Here is a 19,654-nt window from a genome sequence, read left to right on the forward strand (position 1 = left end):
CTTCATTAAAGGTATTTTAAAAGGGAAGAAGGAGACGGCGCTCCATGAGAAGTAGCATAGGCACTAAATGAAAGAAAACATGCATATATCTATGCGCTCACCTGTAGAAGTTGCACAACCCTTTGAAGCATTTAGTGTATTGAATTTACTGCCATCTTACATCTTCTCTGACGGGAGATTCCCTCAGATTTCAGCAAGCAAAAAAGAGATGTCTCATCGGCACTGTCACGGTGTAGCCATCAAATGTTTGTTAAAATGTATTGTCGTGTTTCGCACTCAGAACAAATCCTTTTTCAGGTTCACATAATACATAGTGCACCATGCACATACCAACAGCTAAAACAAGTCTATAACTGAGGAAGTGGCGTTGACCCGGATAGCGTCTTTTCATGCTGGTATAAAATAAAACGGAGAAGCTGAGCTTACTTCTTGTATTGTATTGAACTTTATATTTCGATCAGTTGGGCCTATACCATCACAGTTTTCTCTTCACTAATCCATCAGAAAAGTCTCACCAGCTAGTGCGACTATCATTGGGTTGGCTGCACCCAAACGATTAGGTCTTTCTCTATGACCCACCATCTTAACGAGAGAGAAGAGTCACATCTTCTTCACATTCCTTTACCTATATTTATCCAAATCACTTACTCATTCAGGTAGCTCCACCTCTATTTTTTTTCTTCCTACCACTCCACTCCACCATGACAGCACTGATGAAAGACTGATCTTTTATCTTTGTTCCAGCATTAAAGGGGTTGCCTTATTAAAGCAATGCCCACTCGTATGCCCTTGTAGGGCATCACAGAAAGAAAGCCCAACTCAGGACTTTCAATTATGTGCCAGTACAGGAAGCTGCAAAATAATTCAGGCCTATTCTCTGGTGACCCCAGGCCAAGCAGAAGAAGAAATGAGACAATCAACTCATTATAAGGACAACTGTTTTTGAAGAAGAAACTGTCTGATGACTCATGGCCTGATGTGTTATACTGTACCATGATAACTTTAGTTTAAAAGGATTGTCTTACCAAGGGGCTATTCACATTACATCCAGAGGTTCTGTCCATGTCACCCAGGGTTTCAGACAGAACCCCTGATCAGAATCACAGGCTTCTATTGATAAACCGGGAACCAATAGGGTCTCCGTTTGAGCAGGTTTCTATTTGTTTCCATCATTTTTGCCAGAGAGAATAACGTGATCCACTGGCAACTGGGCTCTGTTTGAGCAATGGCAGTCTAAAGTTCCACTCAGGTTTCTGTAAGGATATCGTTTTTGATGATCCAGACCTAAACCTGTCTAATGACATAAGACAGTCATTTAACTGTAATGGCCATGGTAATAGCATAAAGTTCCTAACTATTGTTCGGTGCATTAACTAAACAGATCTCATGCTCCAAACATTAGTCTGGCCCATGTTGGATTTGAAAATGCATTGGTACAAAGTATCATAGTATGCAAGGCCCCCAAAAAAGGCACATCTATCCAGTTCAGCCTTTTACACCCCAATGTTGATCCAGAGGAAGACAAAAAAAGCTATGAGGTAGAAGCCAATTTTCCCCATTTAAGGGGAAAAATTCCTTCCTGACTCCAATCTGGTAAACAAAATAATCCCTGGAGCCCCGACCCTTCTGAAGTTATTAAATGATTATAACATATAATATTGTATCGCTCAAAATAGACCTCCAGGCCCCTCTTGAATTCTTTTATCAAGTTTGCCATCACCACGTCCTTGGGCAGAGAGTTCCACAATCTCACTGCTCTTACAGTAAAGAACCTCCTTCTATATTGGTGTAGAAACCTTCTTTCCTCTAGATGTAGAGGACGCCCCCTTGTTACAGTCACAGTCCTGGGTATAAACAGATGATGGGAGAGATCTCTGTATTGTCCCCTGATATATTTATACATAGTTATTAGGTTGCCCCTCAGCTATATTTTTTTTCTAAACTAAATAACCCCAATGTTGATAACCTCTCTGGGTATTGTAGTCCGCCCATTCCGTTTACTACTTTAGTTGCCCGCCTTTGTACCCGCTCAAGCTCTAATATGTCTTTCTTGAGTACCGATGCCCAAAACTGTCCACAATATTCCATGTGTGGTCTGACCAGTGACTTGTAAAGAGGAAGAACAATGTTCTCATCATGTGCCCCGAGACCTCTTTTGATGCACAAAGTCCTCTAGGTATAGCACTTTGAATATCCCATTCCTGCCCCAGAAGCTAATTCTTTTTTTGCATATGGCACTGAACCCCTTTAACTTCTTAGTGACTTTCCCTTAATGACCTGGCTAGTTTTTCTATTGCCATACTGAAAGTGCCATCATATTTTTTTTTTTTTTTTCAGCATAGCCGTATAAGGGCTTCTCAATTGTGAGACAAAGTTGTATTTTTTAATTAAATAACTTTTGGATATGTACAATGTGTTGCAAAACTTTTTTTATTAATTTTTTTGGGGCAGTAATGTGAAAATAACATTGGTTTTTGGATTTTGCTTTAGTAAAAAAAAAGACAACATTACTCTCTGGATCAGCACTTTTGCAGTGATATCAAGTTTATACAGTTTTCATGTGTGACTACTTTTGCACACTAAAAATACTTATATGACAAGAACCAGAACATTTTTATTTTTTCATTGACAGAGCTGTATAAGGACTTATTTTTGGAGGCCAACTTGTAGTTTTATTGGTACCATTTTGGACTGTAGATGACTTTTTTGATCACTTTTCCTTCAGTTTTGTGGGAGTTATTAGGACAAGCAAAAAACAGCAATTCTAGAATTGCTTTTTAATTTTTTTTACGGTGTACACTGTGTAGCATAGATGATCTTTTAGCTTCTGTGGGTAAATGTGATTACAGTGATATCAAGTTTATTTGTTTTGGGTTTTTTTTACTACTTTTACACATGAACATTACTTAAACAATAAAGAAGAAAAAAAAATTGTATTGTCACATTCCAAGACCCATAAGTTTTTATTTTTCCACCAATGCAGCTACGTAAACTGCTATTCTTTGTGGGAAGAGTTGTAGTTTTTATTGATACTATTTTTGGGTACATGCAAATTTATGATCACTTTTTATTGAGTTTTTTGTAGGGTGTATGGACAAAAATAGAATACAATGTTTACAGGATAAATAACTAAATATTTTTTTGTTTGGGCCATTACGCACAGCAATACCTATAAATGTATATGGTTTTCCATTTTTTTGTGTTTTTTAAAATGTAAACAGCTTTTTGTGCAGAACTTTTTACACTGGATTTTTTTTAACTAAACTTTATTTAACATTTTTTAACAGTCTCTTAATCGGACATGAAGATGTGATCATTTGTTTGCTAATATAGTACACCGCATTACTTCTGTAATGCAATGCACTGTACCTATGAAAGCAGCCTATTAAACTCTACAGGTTTCAGGGTCTGATAGTCTGAGTTACATAGCAGACACGGAGGCCTTTGTTAGACTTCTGCCTGCCATGGAGACACATCGGCCAGCCAGCCACCCACTTACATGCTCTGATCACTATTGATCCCCACGTGGAAGGGGTTTAATGAATGTTCAGGAACGAAGGCTTCTCCACTCCTGGATGTTACTGCAAGAGCCCAGCTGTCAGTAGACAGCTGATAACTGGACCTGCTCCTTCTAGACTGCACATTGTATATATATGATGGGTACGGGTTTAAAGCCCAGGACTAAGTGCGGTGTACTTATGGCACTTGGTCCCTAAAGGGTTAGCGTGTAATGCTAAGTTGCTTAGTGGTAGAGTAATATTACACAGGAGCTTCAGTTTTCTTCTAGGTATCTATTTACTTTAGCTATTCCTTCTTCCCAGTCAGCAGTGATGTTCAGTACGAGGAGGAGGTGATTAAGATGAAATTCGGCTTGACAATATTTCTTAGTGTCTTCATTTATGACACATCTGTATTTTGTATTTAGCCTACAGGATCACATTAGTGTATCTTTCTTTTAATGGTGGAATGCTCCGGCTACATCTTCCTGCAGCCTGCGGCTCTTTTCTTCAGGCTTAGCATTTTGTCTCTAATCTTTTCCTGTTACTTATAGTTTGAGTCATAGGCTGATTTTCTTTGAGCGTTGCACATTTGTGAATCGTTGGACTGTTTTTCCCATCTTAGTAGTCGACTAGGTTTTTGTTCTTGCAATCACATCATCAGCAATAGATTAATAGTTATACTAAATAGAAGAATTGAAGGGTGCAACATCAATACATTTGGCTGGCTATTCATATTTTTGCATATTCCAACTATCAAGGCTATTTCACAATGAGGGGCCATACACTGCTCTAGCACAAGGACCCTCTGTTGTCTATCATACAAAGACCCCTTAGATCTCTAACAATGCACCAGTAATCATGAGCTATGACATTCATTAGCTTTGTCCTCTACATACAGTAGAAAGCTGCTGTTAAAGGGGCAGTGCATCCACCTAACTAGCAGTGACAATGGGACTCCCCAGGAAGATGAATAAATCCTCTGCCACAGCTGCCACAGCAGGGGATAGCGGGAAACGCCCGTGTGACCGAGCCCTTGTGAGCAGATAAACGCTGCTAGCAGCATTTTCCCCACCGTGACACCAGCTTAGGTCACACAAATTTTTGAACGCATCAGTTATGCATTGAAAAATGTGTGCGGCAAAAGGCGCATGTGACTGAGACCTTACATGTTATAAAAAGGGATCGCAATCACATCAAACAAGTGCAATCCATTTTTTTTTAAATGAACCCATTAACCTGAATGGGCGATTTCCATCTGAACATCGGGACAAATTAGGACATGCTGTAAAGTTTTTTTTTTCGCTTGAACTAATCATTTGATTTAAAAAATTACACAAGAACGTAACCATCCAAAGTAACATGCTTTATTTCTGTCCGATTTCGGTCCAATTGTCCTGAATCCTGATGAGTATCTTTAAAAAAATGAAATAAATAAATCTTGTATAACATCTATATGCCAACTTATTCTACAGTGCTTTCAGATAATTTTTATTAATTATGGGAGCCATCAAAAAAAGGGAGTAGTTCTGCCCACCAAAGGCTCTCGGGGCTGCGGCACAATTTCCCTGCAGCCAGTTATATGAACGGTCGGAAAAATCATGAATAATAGTCGCGACTTGGTTCATGCGATATTCAGAGATGGTCGAGATTTTTTTGTGTGGCTAGATTATCTGCAAAATAACGTTCATGTGAATGAGGCCTTAAGGCATACAATAGACCAAAGAGCCACTGCAAAGAGTGGCTCCTGATTTGGTGGACTCAACGTGACCATGCAATGCATAGTCACCCATTCATTTAAATGTGTTTCATGTAATACATGTCCCTGTAGCACCTGATGATAACAACTTATCACAAGGAGTTAGAAAAGCCAAATCACTACCAGTTTATTATCCAGCTGGCTTTATTCTACAAATGGGTTGTCAAGATGGGATCCTTTCTCCCTGTTTCACATTCATTACAGGGTATTAAGTATCATTGCCATTGACTAGTATCTTTATATTCATAGAACAGAACAGTGGTGCATTGGAAATCTATATTATACAATAAACTGCAATAATTAGGTTGAATTTCCATTTAGAAAAGCCACTTATGTTATTGATCTCTAATAAGCTCCTGATTACTAATTGCTGCATTTTCTAGTAATAGAATCACTAACAGAAGAACAGTATTACTCAATCAGAATTATTATAGGCTCTTTATAGTCTTACCTTTGATTTGCTGTCAAAGCAGGTAAATCCTGATACAAAATCCACAGTGAAGCAAACGACATCGCCTTGATTGTTGCAAACGTATGTTTTGGACTGTAAAGTAATAAATAAATGAATAGATAAACATGTTGGCCAGTATATTTTACAATGCTTTGTATTCCACAAGAACAGACTTTTTTTTGTAAAATTCGGCTTTTATTGAAGAACAGAACATATCACAGGGTATTACAGATGAACATACACTCATAAAATCGCCATAGCATGGCTTCAGTGCTTCCAACAGGGAAAGAGCTTATGGGCTAGTATGGGGGACAACCAATAGAGGGAGAGTAAAGGCCCATTTACACAGAAAGAGAATCGCTCAAAAATCGCTCAAACGACAGTTAGAGTGACAGTTTTGAGTAATCTTTGCATAACTCTAAGTAACTAATTAGCTACTTAAGAGTTAATGCAGCAGAGTGGGATACCACTGCAATAGCTCAGAGAACAAAGCAGCTGTTTTGTAAATGCAAACAGCTGCATTGTTCTCAGAGCTTTCAGCTGGTGTCCTGCTGAGAACTGCCAGCAGGATACCAGCTGAAATAATACTATCAGCGCTGTCCGCTGAGAAAATCAGTGTGCGGCACTGATAAGAGTCATCAGTGATTTTTAGTTTGATTTCTTGCGGTCATTTCTGGCTTTCTAGCTTGCTAGAATTCCCCGATGAACAAATAGTGCACAAAAATTGCACGATGGCCGCGCATTTAGACACAACGATTAGCACTCAAAAGATGGCGTATGAGCGAATTTCGAGCGATAATCTTTGTGTCTTTATTAAGAAAGTGGGTGACAGAAGAAAGGGAGAGTGAAGGGGAGAGGCAGATGAAAATCCGAGTCAATGCAACATCAAAGGAGAATCACAGCCTATAGTTGTAGTGCATATTGTACTTTTACTGAACACAATAAAAGTAAAGGAATAGAGCCAGCAACAAAGGCCCAGAGCTGATCAAGGTGACCTCAGCTGTATAGACTGGTAAGGTTTTATATTAGATCAACTTATCAGTTCTTTTGCTACCCATTCAGAGAAATTCAGAGGGATGGGATGCAGCCAGTGGGACTAAAGATTTAGCTGCAGCTATTAGCACAGTACATGGTTTGTATTTCGAAGGGCAATACTGTTTACAGGGTCTAGCTAGTGCAGAATACTAATTTTAAGGTTTGCTCAATTCACGCACATTAAGAGTGAACAAAGGGCAATGCCACCAAATGTTGTGATATCTTATTTAAATCCTACTATTGCCTTGCAATAAGCGTTATCATGCAGACCACAAAATTTGGGAAGTAGGGCAATGGGCATAAAGGCAAAGGAATAAAGGCTAGAGAACGCTGGATTAATTTTCAGACCTCACAAGTGCCTTTCATTAAGGGGTCTAATGTGGCTGACCAAGACTGAGTTTGCTGGGTAACCAAAAGTCTTCATAAAAGGTTGCAACAGCTACATGTCTTGCCAAGGTGACCATTCCTACATTTTTACATGACTTAAGTCGCTCCAGCTACCTCCCCAAATGTATGGCTTTATAATAAAAGTGAGGATTTAGAAGTTGAATATTCCTCCATAGTCTACTCTAGATGAGATGGAGTGCTAAATGTGTCCAGTTTTTTTTTCCATGTCTGTAGGTGGCTCACCTTCTTTAGATTTGGAACGGATCACCCAGTGGATGTGCTCAATAATCCTTCTGAATGGGCTGCCTCTGATTGGTCACAGCGCTCAGCCAATCAGAGGCAGCACTCACTCACCCATTCATGAATTCATGATTGGGTAAGTTAGTGCTGCCTCTGATTGGCTGTCAGTCAATAGCTGAGAGCTGCCTCTGATTGGTCACAGTGGTCAGCCAATCAGAGGCAGCCCATTCAGCAGGTGGTGATTTTAAATCCCCGCCTGCTGAATACTACTAAAGGCAGTTCAGGAGAAGAGCCAGCTGGACACGGCTAAGCCCCGGCAGCTGCAGAGAGGTGAGTATTGATTTTTTTTTTATTTTTACACCTTTTTAGGATGGTTTTTAGGGAAAGGCTTATATTTGAAGCCCTTCCCCAAAAATTAATACAGCGCTTGCCGGCAACCCATTGCTTTCAATGGAGCTGGCTGTATTGCCGGCTCTATTGAATTCAATGGGAAAACATCGTTCTCCTCTGCCACAGCTGTGACACAGCTGTGGCAGAGGATAGCGGGCAGCGCTCTTTTTGAGCCTACAAATGCCAGTGTGACCGAGCCCTTTTGGCGGATAAACGCTGCTAGCAGCATTTTTTTCCGCCGTGATGCTGGCTTCATTCACGCGATTTTTTGAGCGCATCAGTTATACGCACAAAAAAAATTGTGCGAAAAAACGCCCGTGTGACTAAGCCCTTAGTGTCCAGCTAGTGTTGTTCTAATTAGTATGTATTTGTGCTATACACTAGCAATTCTGTATGCATTGTTGGTCACTATGGACATAAGGGAACAATCTGTACTTTATGAGCTAACCCACTATCCCAAAATGATTTTTTTTGTTTCAGTGTAACATATAGAGAACTTGATATCAATTTGACATCTCTGATAGACATTACCTACATTTCACGTGGACACATATCTTACTTTCCCAAATGATATTCTTTATCCTATGTCTGCAGTTTTCTACACTTAGAACCACAAAATGTCAAGTGACCCAAGATTATTTTAAGACTGGAACATTTGGTGACCTTGTTATGTCAGTGAGAATCTGAAAAGGTCCTCTAGAAATGTAAAATGTGTAACAGTCGGAAAGGAACTAAAAAGTTTCCTTTCTGGTGAATATATAGTCATTTGCTAGTTAATGTCTGCAATGTAGTGCTGAGTTCATGCAGAGACATTAGCCACATGGGCACAGGGGTTACTTAACGGTTTATTACTTTGTGTCATTCAGATAAGTAAATCAAGTAAACATCATCCTATGTATATGTATCTATTGAAAATTCTGACATTCATTAACCTACATTTCACCTTTTTGCCCACTTATTTTCCATGTGATCTTCTTTCTTTCTATGTCGGCAGTTTCTTACATGATTTTACATTTAGAACCATACACTGTCAAAAAGACCTAAAATTATTTTAAAACTAGAACATTTGGTGACCTTATTATGGCAATGAGAGTCAGAGTCTAAAAAAGGGTTTGGTAGCAATGGAAGAAAAGTATAACATTTGTAAAACTATAAATGTAACCCTTCTTTCATGCAATATAGTTATCAGAAGCAAAGGTGGAAGTACCATCTTGGCCTTGGGGTCTGAGGGGTCCAAGTAAACTTCTACCATATAAGAATACACTAGAAGGAGGGAGGAACTATACTAAAGATATTTTCCGACCTTTTGTAATACAAAAGTGACATGAAACAATATTGAAATGAAATGGCAAACAATAATTTAGTCCAGCGAGTCCCATTTTTTTCAACTGGGGCCTCATCAGCCAAGACATTTTAATTGAAGATGGTATAGAAACCCTTCTTAAGGCAAGGGGGAAGGTTCACAGCGTTGAAGAACAAAACCCGACTAGGGTTCAAATGTTAACATGATGGAGGTAGATACCGTAGTCAAAACCCATATCAACATTAAAAATATTTTTCAATTTACCATTCATTTGTTTCTTAAAAGAAGAACAAAAAAAGTCAATTCTATTGATAAAGTCAATCTTGATAAAGATTGTGCAGCTGATGAATACTTATCTGTAAAATGCCTCCCCAGTTATGCCTCCTTAACAACTTGCTGGGCACCTGATATTTTAAGAAGTTAGTTCTAATCCACTTTTAAAAACTATGGCCAAGACCAAAGTGGGGATGGTTGAGATTACCTGATATGAGGCCAAAAACCCCACCAACATGCAAGTAAGCATGGTGTTCAAATTGATTGTAAAAAGTTTTGTGTTGATTGTTAATGACTAGAGATGAGTGAGCACTAAAGTGCTCGGGTGCTCGTTACTCGAGTCGAACTTTCAGTGATGCTTGAGAGTTCGTTTTGAGTTACGAACCCCATTGAAGTCAATGGGGGACTCGAGCATTTTTGTATATCGACGATGCTCGATAAGGTTTTCATTTGTGAAAACCTGGGAAATTCAAGAAAGTGATGGGAACGACACAGAAACGGATAGGGCAGGCGAGGGGCTACATGTTGGGCTACATCTCAAGTTCCCAGGTCCCACTATTAAGCCACAATAGTGGCAAGAGTGAGACCCCCCCCCCCCCCCCACTATCAGCATAAAGATCGTTTTCCTCTGCCACAGCTGTAACAGCTGTGGCAGAGAAGAACGATGTTAGCCCATTGAATTCAATGGAGCCGGCAATACAGCCAGCTCCATTGAAAGCAATGGGTTGCCGGCAAGCGCTGTATTAATTTTTGGGGAAGGGCTTCAAATATAAGCCTTTCCCTAAAAACCATCCTAAAAAGGTGTAAAAATTTTAAAAAAATCAATACTCACCTCTCTGCAGCTGCCGGGGCTTAGCCGCGTCCAGCTGGTTTTTCTCCTGAACTGCTTTTAGTAGTATTCAGCAGGCGGGGATTTAAAATCACCGCCTGCTGAATGGGCTGCCTCTGATTGGCTGACCACTGTGACTAATTAGAGGCAGCTCTCAGCTATTGACTGACAGCCAATCAGAGGCAGCACTAACAGCTGTGGCAGAGGAGAACGATGTTCGCCCATTGAATTCAATGGAGCCAGCAATACAACAGGCTCCATTGAAAGCAATAGGCTGTCGGCGATCGTGGGACGAATTGTCGGGAAGGGCTTAAATATATAAGCCCTTCCCTGCAATTCATCCAGAAATGTGTAAAAATAACAAAAAAATATATACTCACCTGCTCCCGGCAGACGGAGTTTAGCACGGCCGGCGGCAGTCCTCCTGAACTGCTCTGAACAGCTGCGAGTAGTATTCAGCAGCCGGGGATTTAAAATCCCCGCCTGCTGAATGAGCTGCCTCTGATTGGTCACAGCCTGACCAATCAGAGGCAGATCTCACTCACACACCCATTCATGAATTTATGAATGGGTGAGTGACTGCTGCCTCTCATTGGCTCAGCGGGACCAATCAGATTGGGACAAGGTGAGTATATATATTTTTTTATTTTTACACATTTCTGGATGAATTGCAGGGAAGGGCTTATATATTTAAGCCCTTCCCGACAATTCATCCCGCGCTCGCCGGCAGCCAATTGCTTTCAATGGAGCCGGCTGTATTGCCGGCTCCATTGAATTCAATGGTCAGTGCTCGTTTAATCGAGACGAGTACCGCGTGGTGCTCGTCTCGAGTAACGAGCATCTCGAGTACCCTAATACTCGAACGAGCATCAAGCTCGGACGAGTATGCTCGCTCATCTCTATTAAACCACATGGTTTAGTCACCCTTTGATTTTGGCAAAAATTTCGGCACAGGACTGGACGAAGACACAGGAAACTGACTCTAGAGCCTCTGATAAAAGGACTTAGTAGTCTGTGACTGATCTGACATCACCCAGTCCTGATCCTCAGTTGTGATCAGTGCAATGTGACACTATCAATCCACTGTTTTGATTAGGTGGCCATCTTGGACAATTAAAAATGGAGCCCAAAATTGGAAAATCCAAGGGATTGCAACACAGAAGACTACCTTCAGATGTTATAACTCCTCCCTCTGGACTCTGGACAGAATGTTGTCCTGGGACCAAAGAGTCACTTTAATCTTTCAAACCACACGGATATTAGCAATTAGTCAACCATTAACTTTTTATAATCAATTTTAAAACTGTAAACAATTACACGTTGCAGTTTTTGATGCATTGCAGCTGTGTCTGAGTCACCCAGTGCCCATTAAAAAGAACCATACCCTAATAACCTCCACCCAATGTACTCAAAGCTCTTACTTTGCCCTAATGCATTTCCCCCAAGTAGGCAATAAAGAAAAGGCAGTTTGCTGCAAAAAGATGTCAGTGCGTGAAATCCATGTCATACATCTTCAGGTTATTTCATCAGCACATTCTTGGATTTTTAAACCCCTCCTTAAGTTGTATGGAACAGTTACAGAAGTTTCTACAATAATGTGCCGCATGTGAACATGCCCTAAATATTAAAGTTACAGCTGTTTAACCAGCATGAGCGGAAAATTGCTAAAAAGTGTCTGGTCATTAGCTCTCAAAAGTTGTCCAGTATTATGAGGTTATACACGGTGAAGAGGTTTTATTATAGAGCTTCTGGCTCGTCACCTCCACAATATAAGACTGCAGGCATTTCTAAACAAACCATTACTGTTAATTGACTGTAAAAAAAATTATTCAACCACATAAAGCAAATCATTAATTTTAAGTGCTCACTCTTCTTTATCCTTCATTATTTTCTCAGTTTCCAATATCTCCTAACAATAATCTGGTTATAATACCATTAGAAGATCCTCCCCATGGTTTCTGTTGACCAATTCTGCAGATTATGCAAATATGGTGTTCAGAATTAAAGTTTATGTCCCCGTTCACAACCAAATTAGCAAGAAGCGAATCTTCATTTCCAGCTGCAGCAGAGGTGACATACTGACAACAGGACATGACTACTATGTTAATCACTGGACAAAGTGAACTGATGATTGGCTGCACCAGTCACATGTTCTTGGTAATGTCCTTGCCGATTCACTGCACCTGAAATTTAAGATCAGTGGAGGACCAGAAACCGCCAGACTGTAAGTGAAGTGAGTGTGCCTTTTATCATCTTGTGTCCCCAGATAACCCCTTTAAGGGTCCATTCAAGTGGCTGTATATTCCACAAGCAGTAGATGGCGACATTATAGTCTATGTGGTTATTCACGCAACTGTTCTTTAACATGAACGGATGGTCCATGGGAAAGAAGTCGCTGCAAGCCCTATTCTGGTCCATTTTGATGGACTTTAATAGTGGGCAGCACACAGACATGTGTCTATGTGCTGCCTGAGGCCTCGGTCACACGGGCATTTCTTCACGCGATTTGCGGATCGCATGACAGATGCGCATCTGCAAATCGCGTGACCGGGGCCGACAATTCGCCGAAAAATCTGCAGCTAGCAGCGTTTTCGGCGAAATGGCCCAGCGCTGCCCACTATCCTCTGCCACAGCTGTGGCAGAGGAGAACGATGTTCGCCAATTGAATTCAATGGAGCCGGCAATACAACCGGCTCCATTGAAAGCAATGGGCTGCCGGCGAGTGCGGGATGAATTTTTGGGAAGGGCTTAAAAATATAAGCCCTTCCCTGAAAACCATCCTGAAATGTGTAAAAAAAAAAATGTATACTCACCTTTTCCGTGCAGCCAGAGTTCAGCCGCGTCCGCCGGCAGTTCTCCTGAACTGCTCTGTGTAGTATTCAGCAGGTGGAGATTTAAAATCCCCGCCTGCTGAATGGGCTGCCTCTGATTGGTCACAGCCCTCACCAATCAGAGGCAGCTCTCACTCACCCATTCATGAATTCATGAATGGGTGAGTAAGTGCTGCCTCTGATTGGCTGAGCGCAGGGACCAATCAGAGGCAGCTCTCAGCATTCTAGTGCCACTGGTCTAATGATTTTCTTACATGGCTAAAGCAAGGACATGCTATGCCGCTATATGACTGCTGCAGCCAATCATTGGCCACAGTAGAGTTGTATAGCCAATCAGTACAGCACATCCTCACTACAGCAATGTAGACAGATATAAAAGCCTTTTAAGGTGAAGACTTCCACCACAGTGTGCATACTATGCAGTAGTTAGATGTATATGGTTGGATAATCCAGTTCATTCATATTCATTATAAAAGTGAAAACTGGGAAAATGAATTACTTCTATGTTCTCCTATTAGGAAAACAAGAGTTTGCAGCTCATAAACAGATTTACAGGCGGAAGGTTTAAAATAGATGACTAATTGTGCTCGGAGCCATCATTTAAATGTTGAAGATTTACAATGCTAACAATATGATTATAATGTATTACATCAAGGGGCCCGCTATGGCACAAGCTCATAAATGTGTTACAACACTGTGACTAATGCCTGACACTGCGAGGGGATCTGCAACCTAAGCACATTCGGAGCATAATGAAATGTGCACTCTCAACTGATTGTCAAATTAACCTACAAAAAGTTTGTAAGAACTCTGCGCTCATGACAGCACTTACAATATGAAGCCATATTATTAAAAATTAGAGCTAAACTTCTGTATTTGTTTATCCTGATAACACAGGAGGGGGTAATGAACGGGGGTGGCTGCCAAGCATTACCCACGGATTACTCATTACTGCTCTGGTTTTCTCAAAGAACATCTTTCACCAGTTTTTTTTAAATTATAAACGTTACTATATATTCTCTAGGGAATATTCAATTAGTTGATTGCTCTTACTTTTTTTTCTAGTACTGCAATGTACGGTTTTAAAGGAAATTCTATCAAAGTGCAAACAAATTTAACTTACATACAATCTGAAATTTCAGGCACTGTCCCCTTCGTTGGCAAACAGATTTCCACTACAATCAGGGACATAATATTCGGAGGTTGAAGTTTCATCAGACCCCAAAATCTGAGGGGGCCCCAAAGGTCCTTTTTTCTCATATGATGAAACAAGTCATCAATGATAGTTCAGGTACTTCTTCTTTCGTCACATGTAGTGTTCACACCTCCTGATTTACACATTAAAGCAATTCTCCAGATTCCTCCTTACTAAGCTCATTCCCCTCCATATATGTGCGACCATCACAGATCTAGCAACTCCTACCCTGATCACCAGAATGCCTACTCTATTAATGTAGAGCACCGCGGTCTCTATGCCATTTGTGTAGCGTGACCATTGCTGTTTTACTTCAAGTGGCTAAAATGCTATATCAATAGGTGTAAGCACATTATGCTGTCTTTATAGAGCTCCAGCAGCCAGTTATACACAGCAGACAATCAGAGGAGTCAGAACTGCAGGGGAAGGAGAGAGTAGCAGTTATAACCAATGATGAAACAGAGGGGTGCCTTTCTGATCCAATAATTAAACAGGAGGTGTGTCACAAACTACCACAGACTCTATGTAGACACTATAGATGAACTGTAGTAATAGATCACTGTTTTGCCTAAATGGAAGTGAGCTAAATAAAGCAGGCAAGGGGCAAGATCTAATAAGGAATAATAGCACCTAAGCACCCCCCGATAGATTATGACTTACTATTAGAGATGAGCGAACGTACTCGGATAAGCACTACTCGTCCGAGTAATGTGCCTTATCCGAGTATCGCTGTACTCGTCTTGAAAGATTCGGGGAGCGCCGCAGAGCGGGGAGCTGCAGGGGAGAGCCGGGAGGAACGGAGGGGAGATCTTTCTCTCCTTCTCTCCCGCCCGCTCTCCCCTGCTCCCCGCCGCAACTCACCTGTCAGCAGCGGCGCTCCCCGAATCTTTCAAGACGAGTACAGCGATACTCGGATAAGGCACATTACTCGGACGAGTAGTGCTTATCCGAGTACGTTCGCTCATCTCTACTTACTATCTTATTTACTCTAAGAGCAGTGAGACTATGGAACTCTTTGCCTGAGAACGTGGTGATGGAAAAATTAATAAAAGAGTTCAAGAGGCCCTGGGCACCTTTCTTGAGCAATATTATATGTTATAATCACTAATAACTTCAATAATCAGTAATAATAACTTCAGAAGGGTTGTTGATCCGGGAATTATACCGATTGCCAGATTAGAGTCAGGTAGGATTTTTGCCCTTAAATGGGGAAAATTGGCTTTTACCTAATACTGGATCAACATTGGGGGAAGTAGTAGTCTGAATGGGACTGAGTTGCTGTCAGGCTATGTGATCGATGAATGTGACATCACAGGCCTCACCCAAACACCGTGGCTTCTTCAATCAACTGATAGGCAGGGATCCCAACGGGTGGATCCCTACCAGTCAACTACAGTTTAGTCCCAGAAACCCCCTTTAAACATTACATACTCCTCATTGAAAGCAATACACTATCCATGTAATACATGGATATGCTGGGTCCTCCAGAGTGACACATTTATTGTAGCTGGTGCCTGCTCTGGCTAATGAGTGTCCTGAACAGGGGACTTCCCTCCATGAATGCAAAATTCTCTTATAGGGTATTTTCTAATCTGGACAACCCATTTTAATTTCCAATTCCTGAAAGTTTATCTCAGGCACTCTGTACAGTATTGGTGGTCTCCAGGGACAGGATACAGTATATGGGAAAGCTAGGGTTTTATATTACAGTTTTTTAATAAATATCAACAATTGCTTATAAAACAGCAAGTAGTGCTGGTATGTCATGAGGACCATTGTGGATGTGTGTAGCAAAGGAAGTTGTATCTTATTCAACATATATTTACATTTTAAGAAGAAACAAAATAAAACTGCCACATAGGGGAAGCTCAGCTCTTCCACTGTAATGATAACGTTAAAGGAACTGATTTAATCAGAATATGTAGATTTGTGAAATGTGTGACAACTATCTTCAAAGGCCTCATCAAACAAGAGGCAGAAGGGCTATATTGGCTCCATGCTGTGATCTAAACAGTTATTTCTGGAAGTGCTAAAATGGCCTGTTAATTTCCGCATGCCGTGTAATCTATCAGACTCCAGCTGATGAGCAAAAATCACAGAACTGTATATACAGGCAATTTGGGAAACATGAATATTGAACAAAGCTTAAATGTTATATCAGTGATTAAAATCTTACTAAAGTATATAAATTTTCAAAGAATGTATTTTTTTTTCATATACCTAGTATCTATTTAGTTATCTGTCTACCTTTCTACAAGTACAGTTGCAAGAAAAACAAGAAAATGTAAGTAAGCACCTTGAATTGAAATGGATTCTGCATTGATTACTAATAAAATATGTTTGGATTGTTATCTAAGTTACAATTCTAGACAAACACAATCTAACTAAACTAATAACACACAATCTGTTGAAACATTTGTTTCATTTATTGGGCACATAGCATAAACATCTACAGCGTAGCAGAGAAAAAGTAAGTGAACCTTTCAATAATTTCTTCAAGAGCTATTTGAAAAGAAGTGTTATTCAGATGAGATTGGAAATGTAGGTTTCACAGGTGCTTTTCCCACTAAATTAAGGCCTACAAAGCCTGGTTCTCAAGAGAGATTGAATCATAGAATTGTAGGTTTGTAGATTTGGAAGGGGCCTCCAGGGTCATCCGGTGCTGTTCAATGCAGGATCACTGAATTATCCCACATAGATGTCTGTCCAGCCTATGTTTGAAGACTTCCATTGAAGGAGACCTCACCCCCTCACATGGCAACCTGTTCCACTCATTGATCACCCTCATGTCAAAAATATTTATCCAATATCTAATCTGTGTCTCAGTTCTTTCCGTTTCATCCCATTGCTTCGAGTCTTTCTTTGTGAAAATGAGAAAAGGGCTAATCCCATCGGACTTTGACCCAATTCCTCCCGTTCTGTATGTGTTTTTTAAAATATTTTTCTTACCTAGATGCAGGACTTTGCATTTCTCCTTGTTAAATACTATTCTGTTAGTCGCTGCCCACTGTACAAGCTTTTCTAGATCTTTTTGAATACTCTCTCTCTCTTCTCAATAGTGTTAGCTATCCCTCCTAGCTTTGTGTCATCAGCAAATTCGATCAGTTAATAAAAAAATTACCTGAAAGCGCTGCAGAATAAGTTGGTTCTATACAAATAACAATTCCCTTCCTCCTCTGTTTCTTTCAACAAGGAATCCCCCACACCCACTATTCTTCTTTTCTTCACAACAACAGCACTTTTTATCCATCCAAGAGGATACTAAGTGCCTACTAGACTGTAAGCAAGGTCATTTCTTGATGTACGTCTTCATTGTTCTCCTGCGTGAGAGCATGGTGCTGCTTCCTGAGCAGTATTCCTTATGTTTGGGTCACATGCTTCCATTCGCCTACTTCTGCAGGTACAATAAAAATGTATTGTCCTTCAACACTCTGAAGAGTTACTTCTGCTCTGTCAAGGAAATCCTCATCTCCTTAATGAGTTTCAATGTACCTTTCTCTCCTAAAGGTATTGTACCTTTTTCTCCAATAGAGACACGAACTTGTATTTCTGGCAGGTGAAGTTTGGATTTTCCTCTGGAACGTCAGTAAACACATAGCATACGTTGCAGCTCACCCTGTGGCTACTCGCCCTTTTCATGTTGCACATAGTTGATGTCCACTTCCAAATTCTAATAGTTAAAAATTCCCGTAATTATATTTATCCTCCAAGCAACTAGACCCAGCTAAATCCAGCAATCGCGCCACTCTTTCACTCCTCCTAGAATGCACCAGGAATATGCAAATTATCTTCCTGGAGCTCCAATCCTGGCCTGGTGATGTCCTTCAAGCAGCTAGACCCAACTAAACCCAGCGTTCATCCCACTCACAGCGACTCTTGACTCTTCCCAGAATGTTAGTGTGAATCATGCCTTGCTGCAAACAACTTTCAGAAGACCACAGAGGAAATGTAACACAGACATGTGAAGCTGGAAAACGCTACAAAAGCTTTGCTTAAAACCTGGGTGCACATCAACCCATAGTTAGATAAATTATCTGTAAACGCAGACAATGCAGGACTGTTGCCATTCTTCCTAAAATGGGTGTCCTGCTAAGATCACTCCAAGAACTTAACGGACAATGGTGAAAGAGGTGAGAAAGAACCGAAGGGTAACAGCAGGAGACCTACAGAAGACTCTACAAACTGCAAAAACCTTTGTTCATGTATCTACTATTAGAAAAACACTAAACAAGAATGATATTCTTGGAAGGACACCAAAAAAACTGCTGCTGTCCAAATAAACCCTGTGACTCATCTCAAGTTTGCCTGAGACCATCTGGATGTTGCACACTGCTTCTAGAAAAATGTTGGGTTGAGACAAAAATGCAACTTTTTAGCACAATGCTATGTTAGGAGTAAAACCGAATGAAACAGAATTCCCAGTGCAGATGTGAAATTATTTACTGAAGATTTTTATTGTTATTATGTATATATACACTCTATATTTTTCCACCCCCATTAGTTCTGGCGTATGTATAGTCTTTCTGTTTTCCTCCTTATTTGTTTTGTGTTACTATTATGTGTTTCTGGTTTCAATAAATATTTTTGATTTTATGTACGGTAGCCTTTACGCCTTCTTTTGAGGTTTTTATCTCTAGCATCTGTATATTTCCACACTATCACAGTGTGATGATATACTATGTCTTAAGTATTTTATGTTCCTTGTAGGACCAGCAGAACCTTTTCACGACCCAGAGTACTTGAAGTAAGCTTTTATATTATCTTTCTTATTATATTTTCCCAAGCACCTACAGACATCAGGACAACTCTTCCACAATGCTTTCTTAAGTAGACATAAGCATATGTCTGACAGTGCAGGGAGAAGCCTTTGAACTTGCCATCTATGCTTCACTTGTGTCATTTGAAGCGCGGTAAGAATCTCAAAGGCTTCTCTGCGCTGTCAGATATATTTATATCCAGTAAAGTAAACTTCATGCAGAAATTATCCTCCTTTCAGGGGGTGCTTGTAAATCAGAAGCCGCCTCTATTTCTAAATCTATTGGAGACCACAATGAAATACAGCAAAATGTGAAATACCAAGACCATATCTACAGCTTACTTAGAGATGATATTGGAGAAGTTGACAAGAATCAGCAAGGTAGTTAGCATACAGAGGCATAAATTGAAATTGGAGCAAATGCAAAAACTGGATCCAAAGGATTCTTAGGTGCGCCACAATAGTGGTCCACAGAGGCCCTGCAATACCCATTTGGAGCTGACTTTAAAAAACAATTGTTTGTCAATAGCGTCTATTTCTTGTGGGGAATGGGAAAATGGAACAATGCACTTACAGTGCCATCTATTGGAAGGTAACATTGGCTGCAAGTCAATGTTAGACCTTTAACCCCTTAATGACATGGCCTATTTTGGCGTTGAGGACCAAGCGATTTTTTGGTATTTTTCCATCTCCATTTTTCAAAAGCCA

The 19,654-nt window shown here is 40.4% G+C and overlaps 1 protein-coding gene across 1 annotated transcript in view; it reads right to left on the reverse strand.

Annotated features, from left to right (window-relative positions):
- The window catches only part of SNTG2 (syntrophin gamma 2), a 202,949-nt gene that overhangs the window by 13,619 nt on the left and 169,676 nt on the right, over positions 1 to 19,654 (reverse strand). The window contains exon 15 of the mRNA XM_066596680.1: positions 5,708 to 5,800. Within this exon, the coding sequence (XP_066452777.1) occupies positions 5,708 to 5,800 (93 nt within the window). The remainder of the gene's footprint in view (positions 1 to 5,707; positions 5,801 to 19,654) is intronic.

The sequence above is a fragment of the Eleutherodactylus coqui genome, chromosome 1 (genome assembly GCF_035609145.1).
Source record: "Eleutherodactylus coqui strain aEleCoq1 chromosome 1, aEleCoq1.hap1, whole genome shotgun sequence".
In the NCBI taxonomy this organism is placed as follows: domain Eukaryota; kingdom Metazoa; phylum Chordata; class Amphibia; order Anura; family Eleutherodactylidae; genus Eleutherodactylus; species Eleutherodactylus coqui.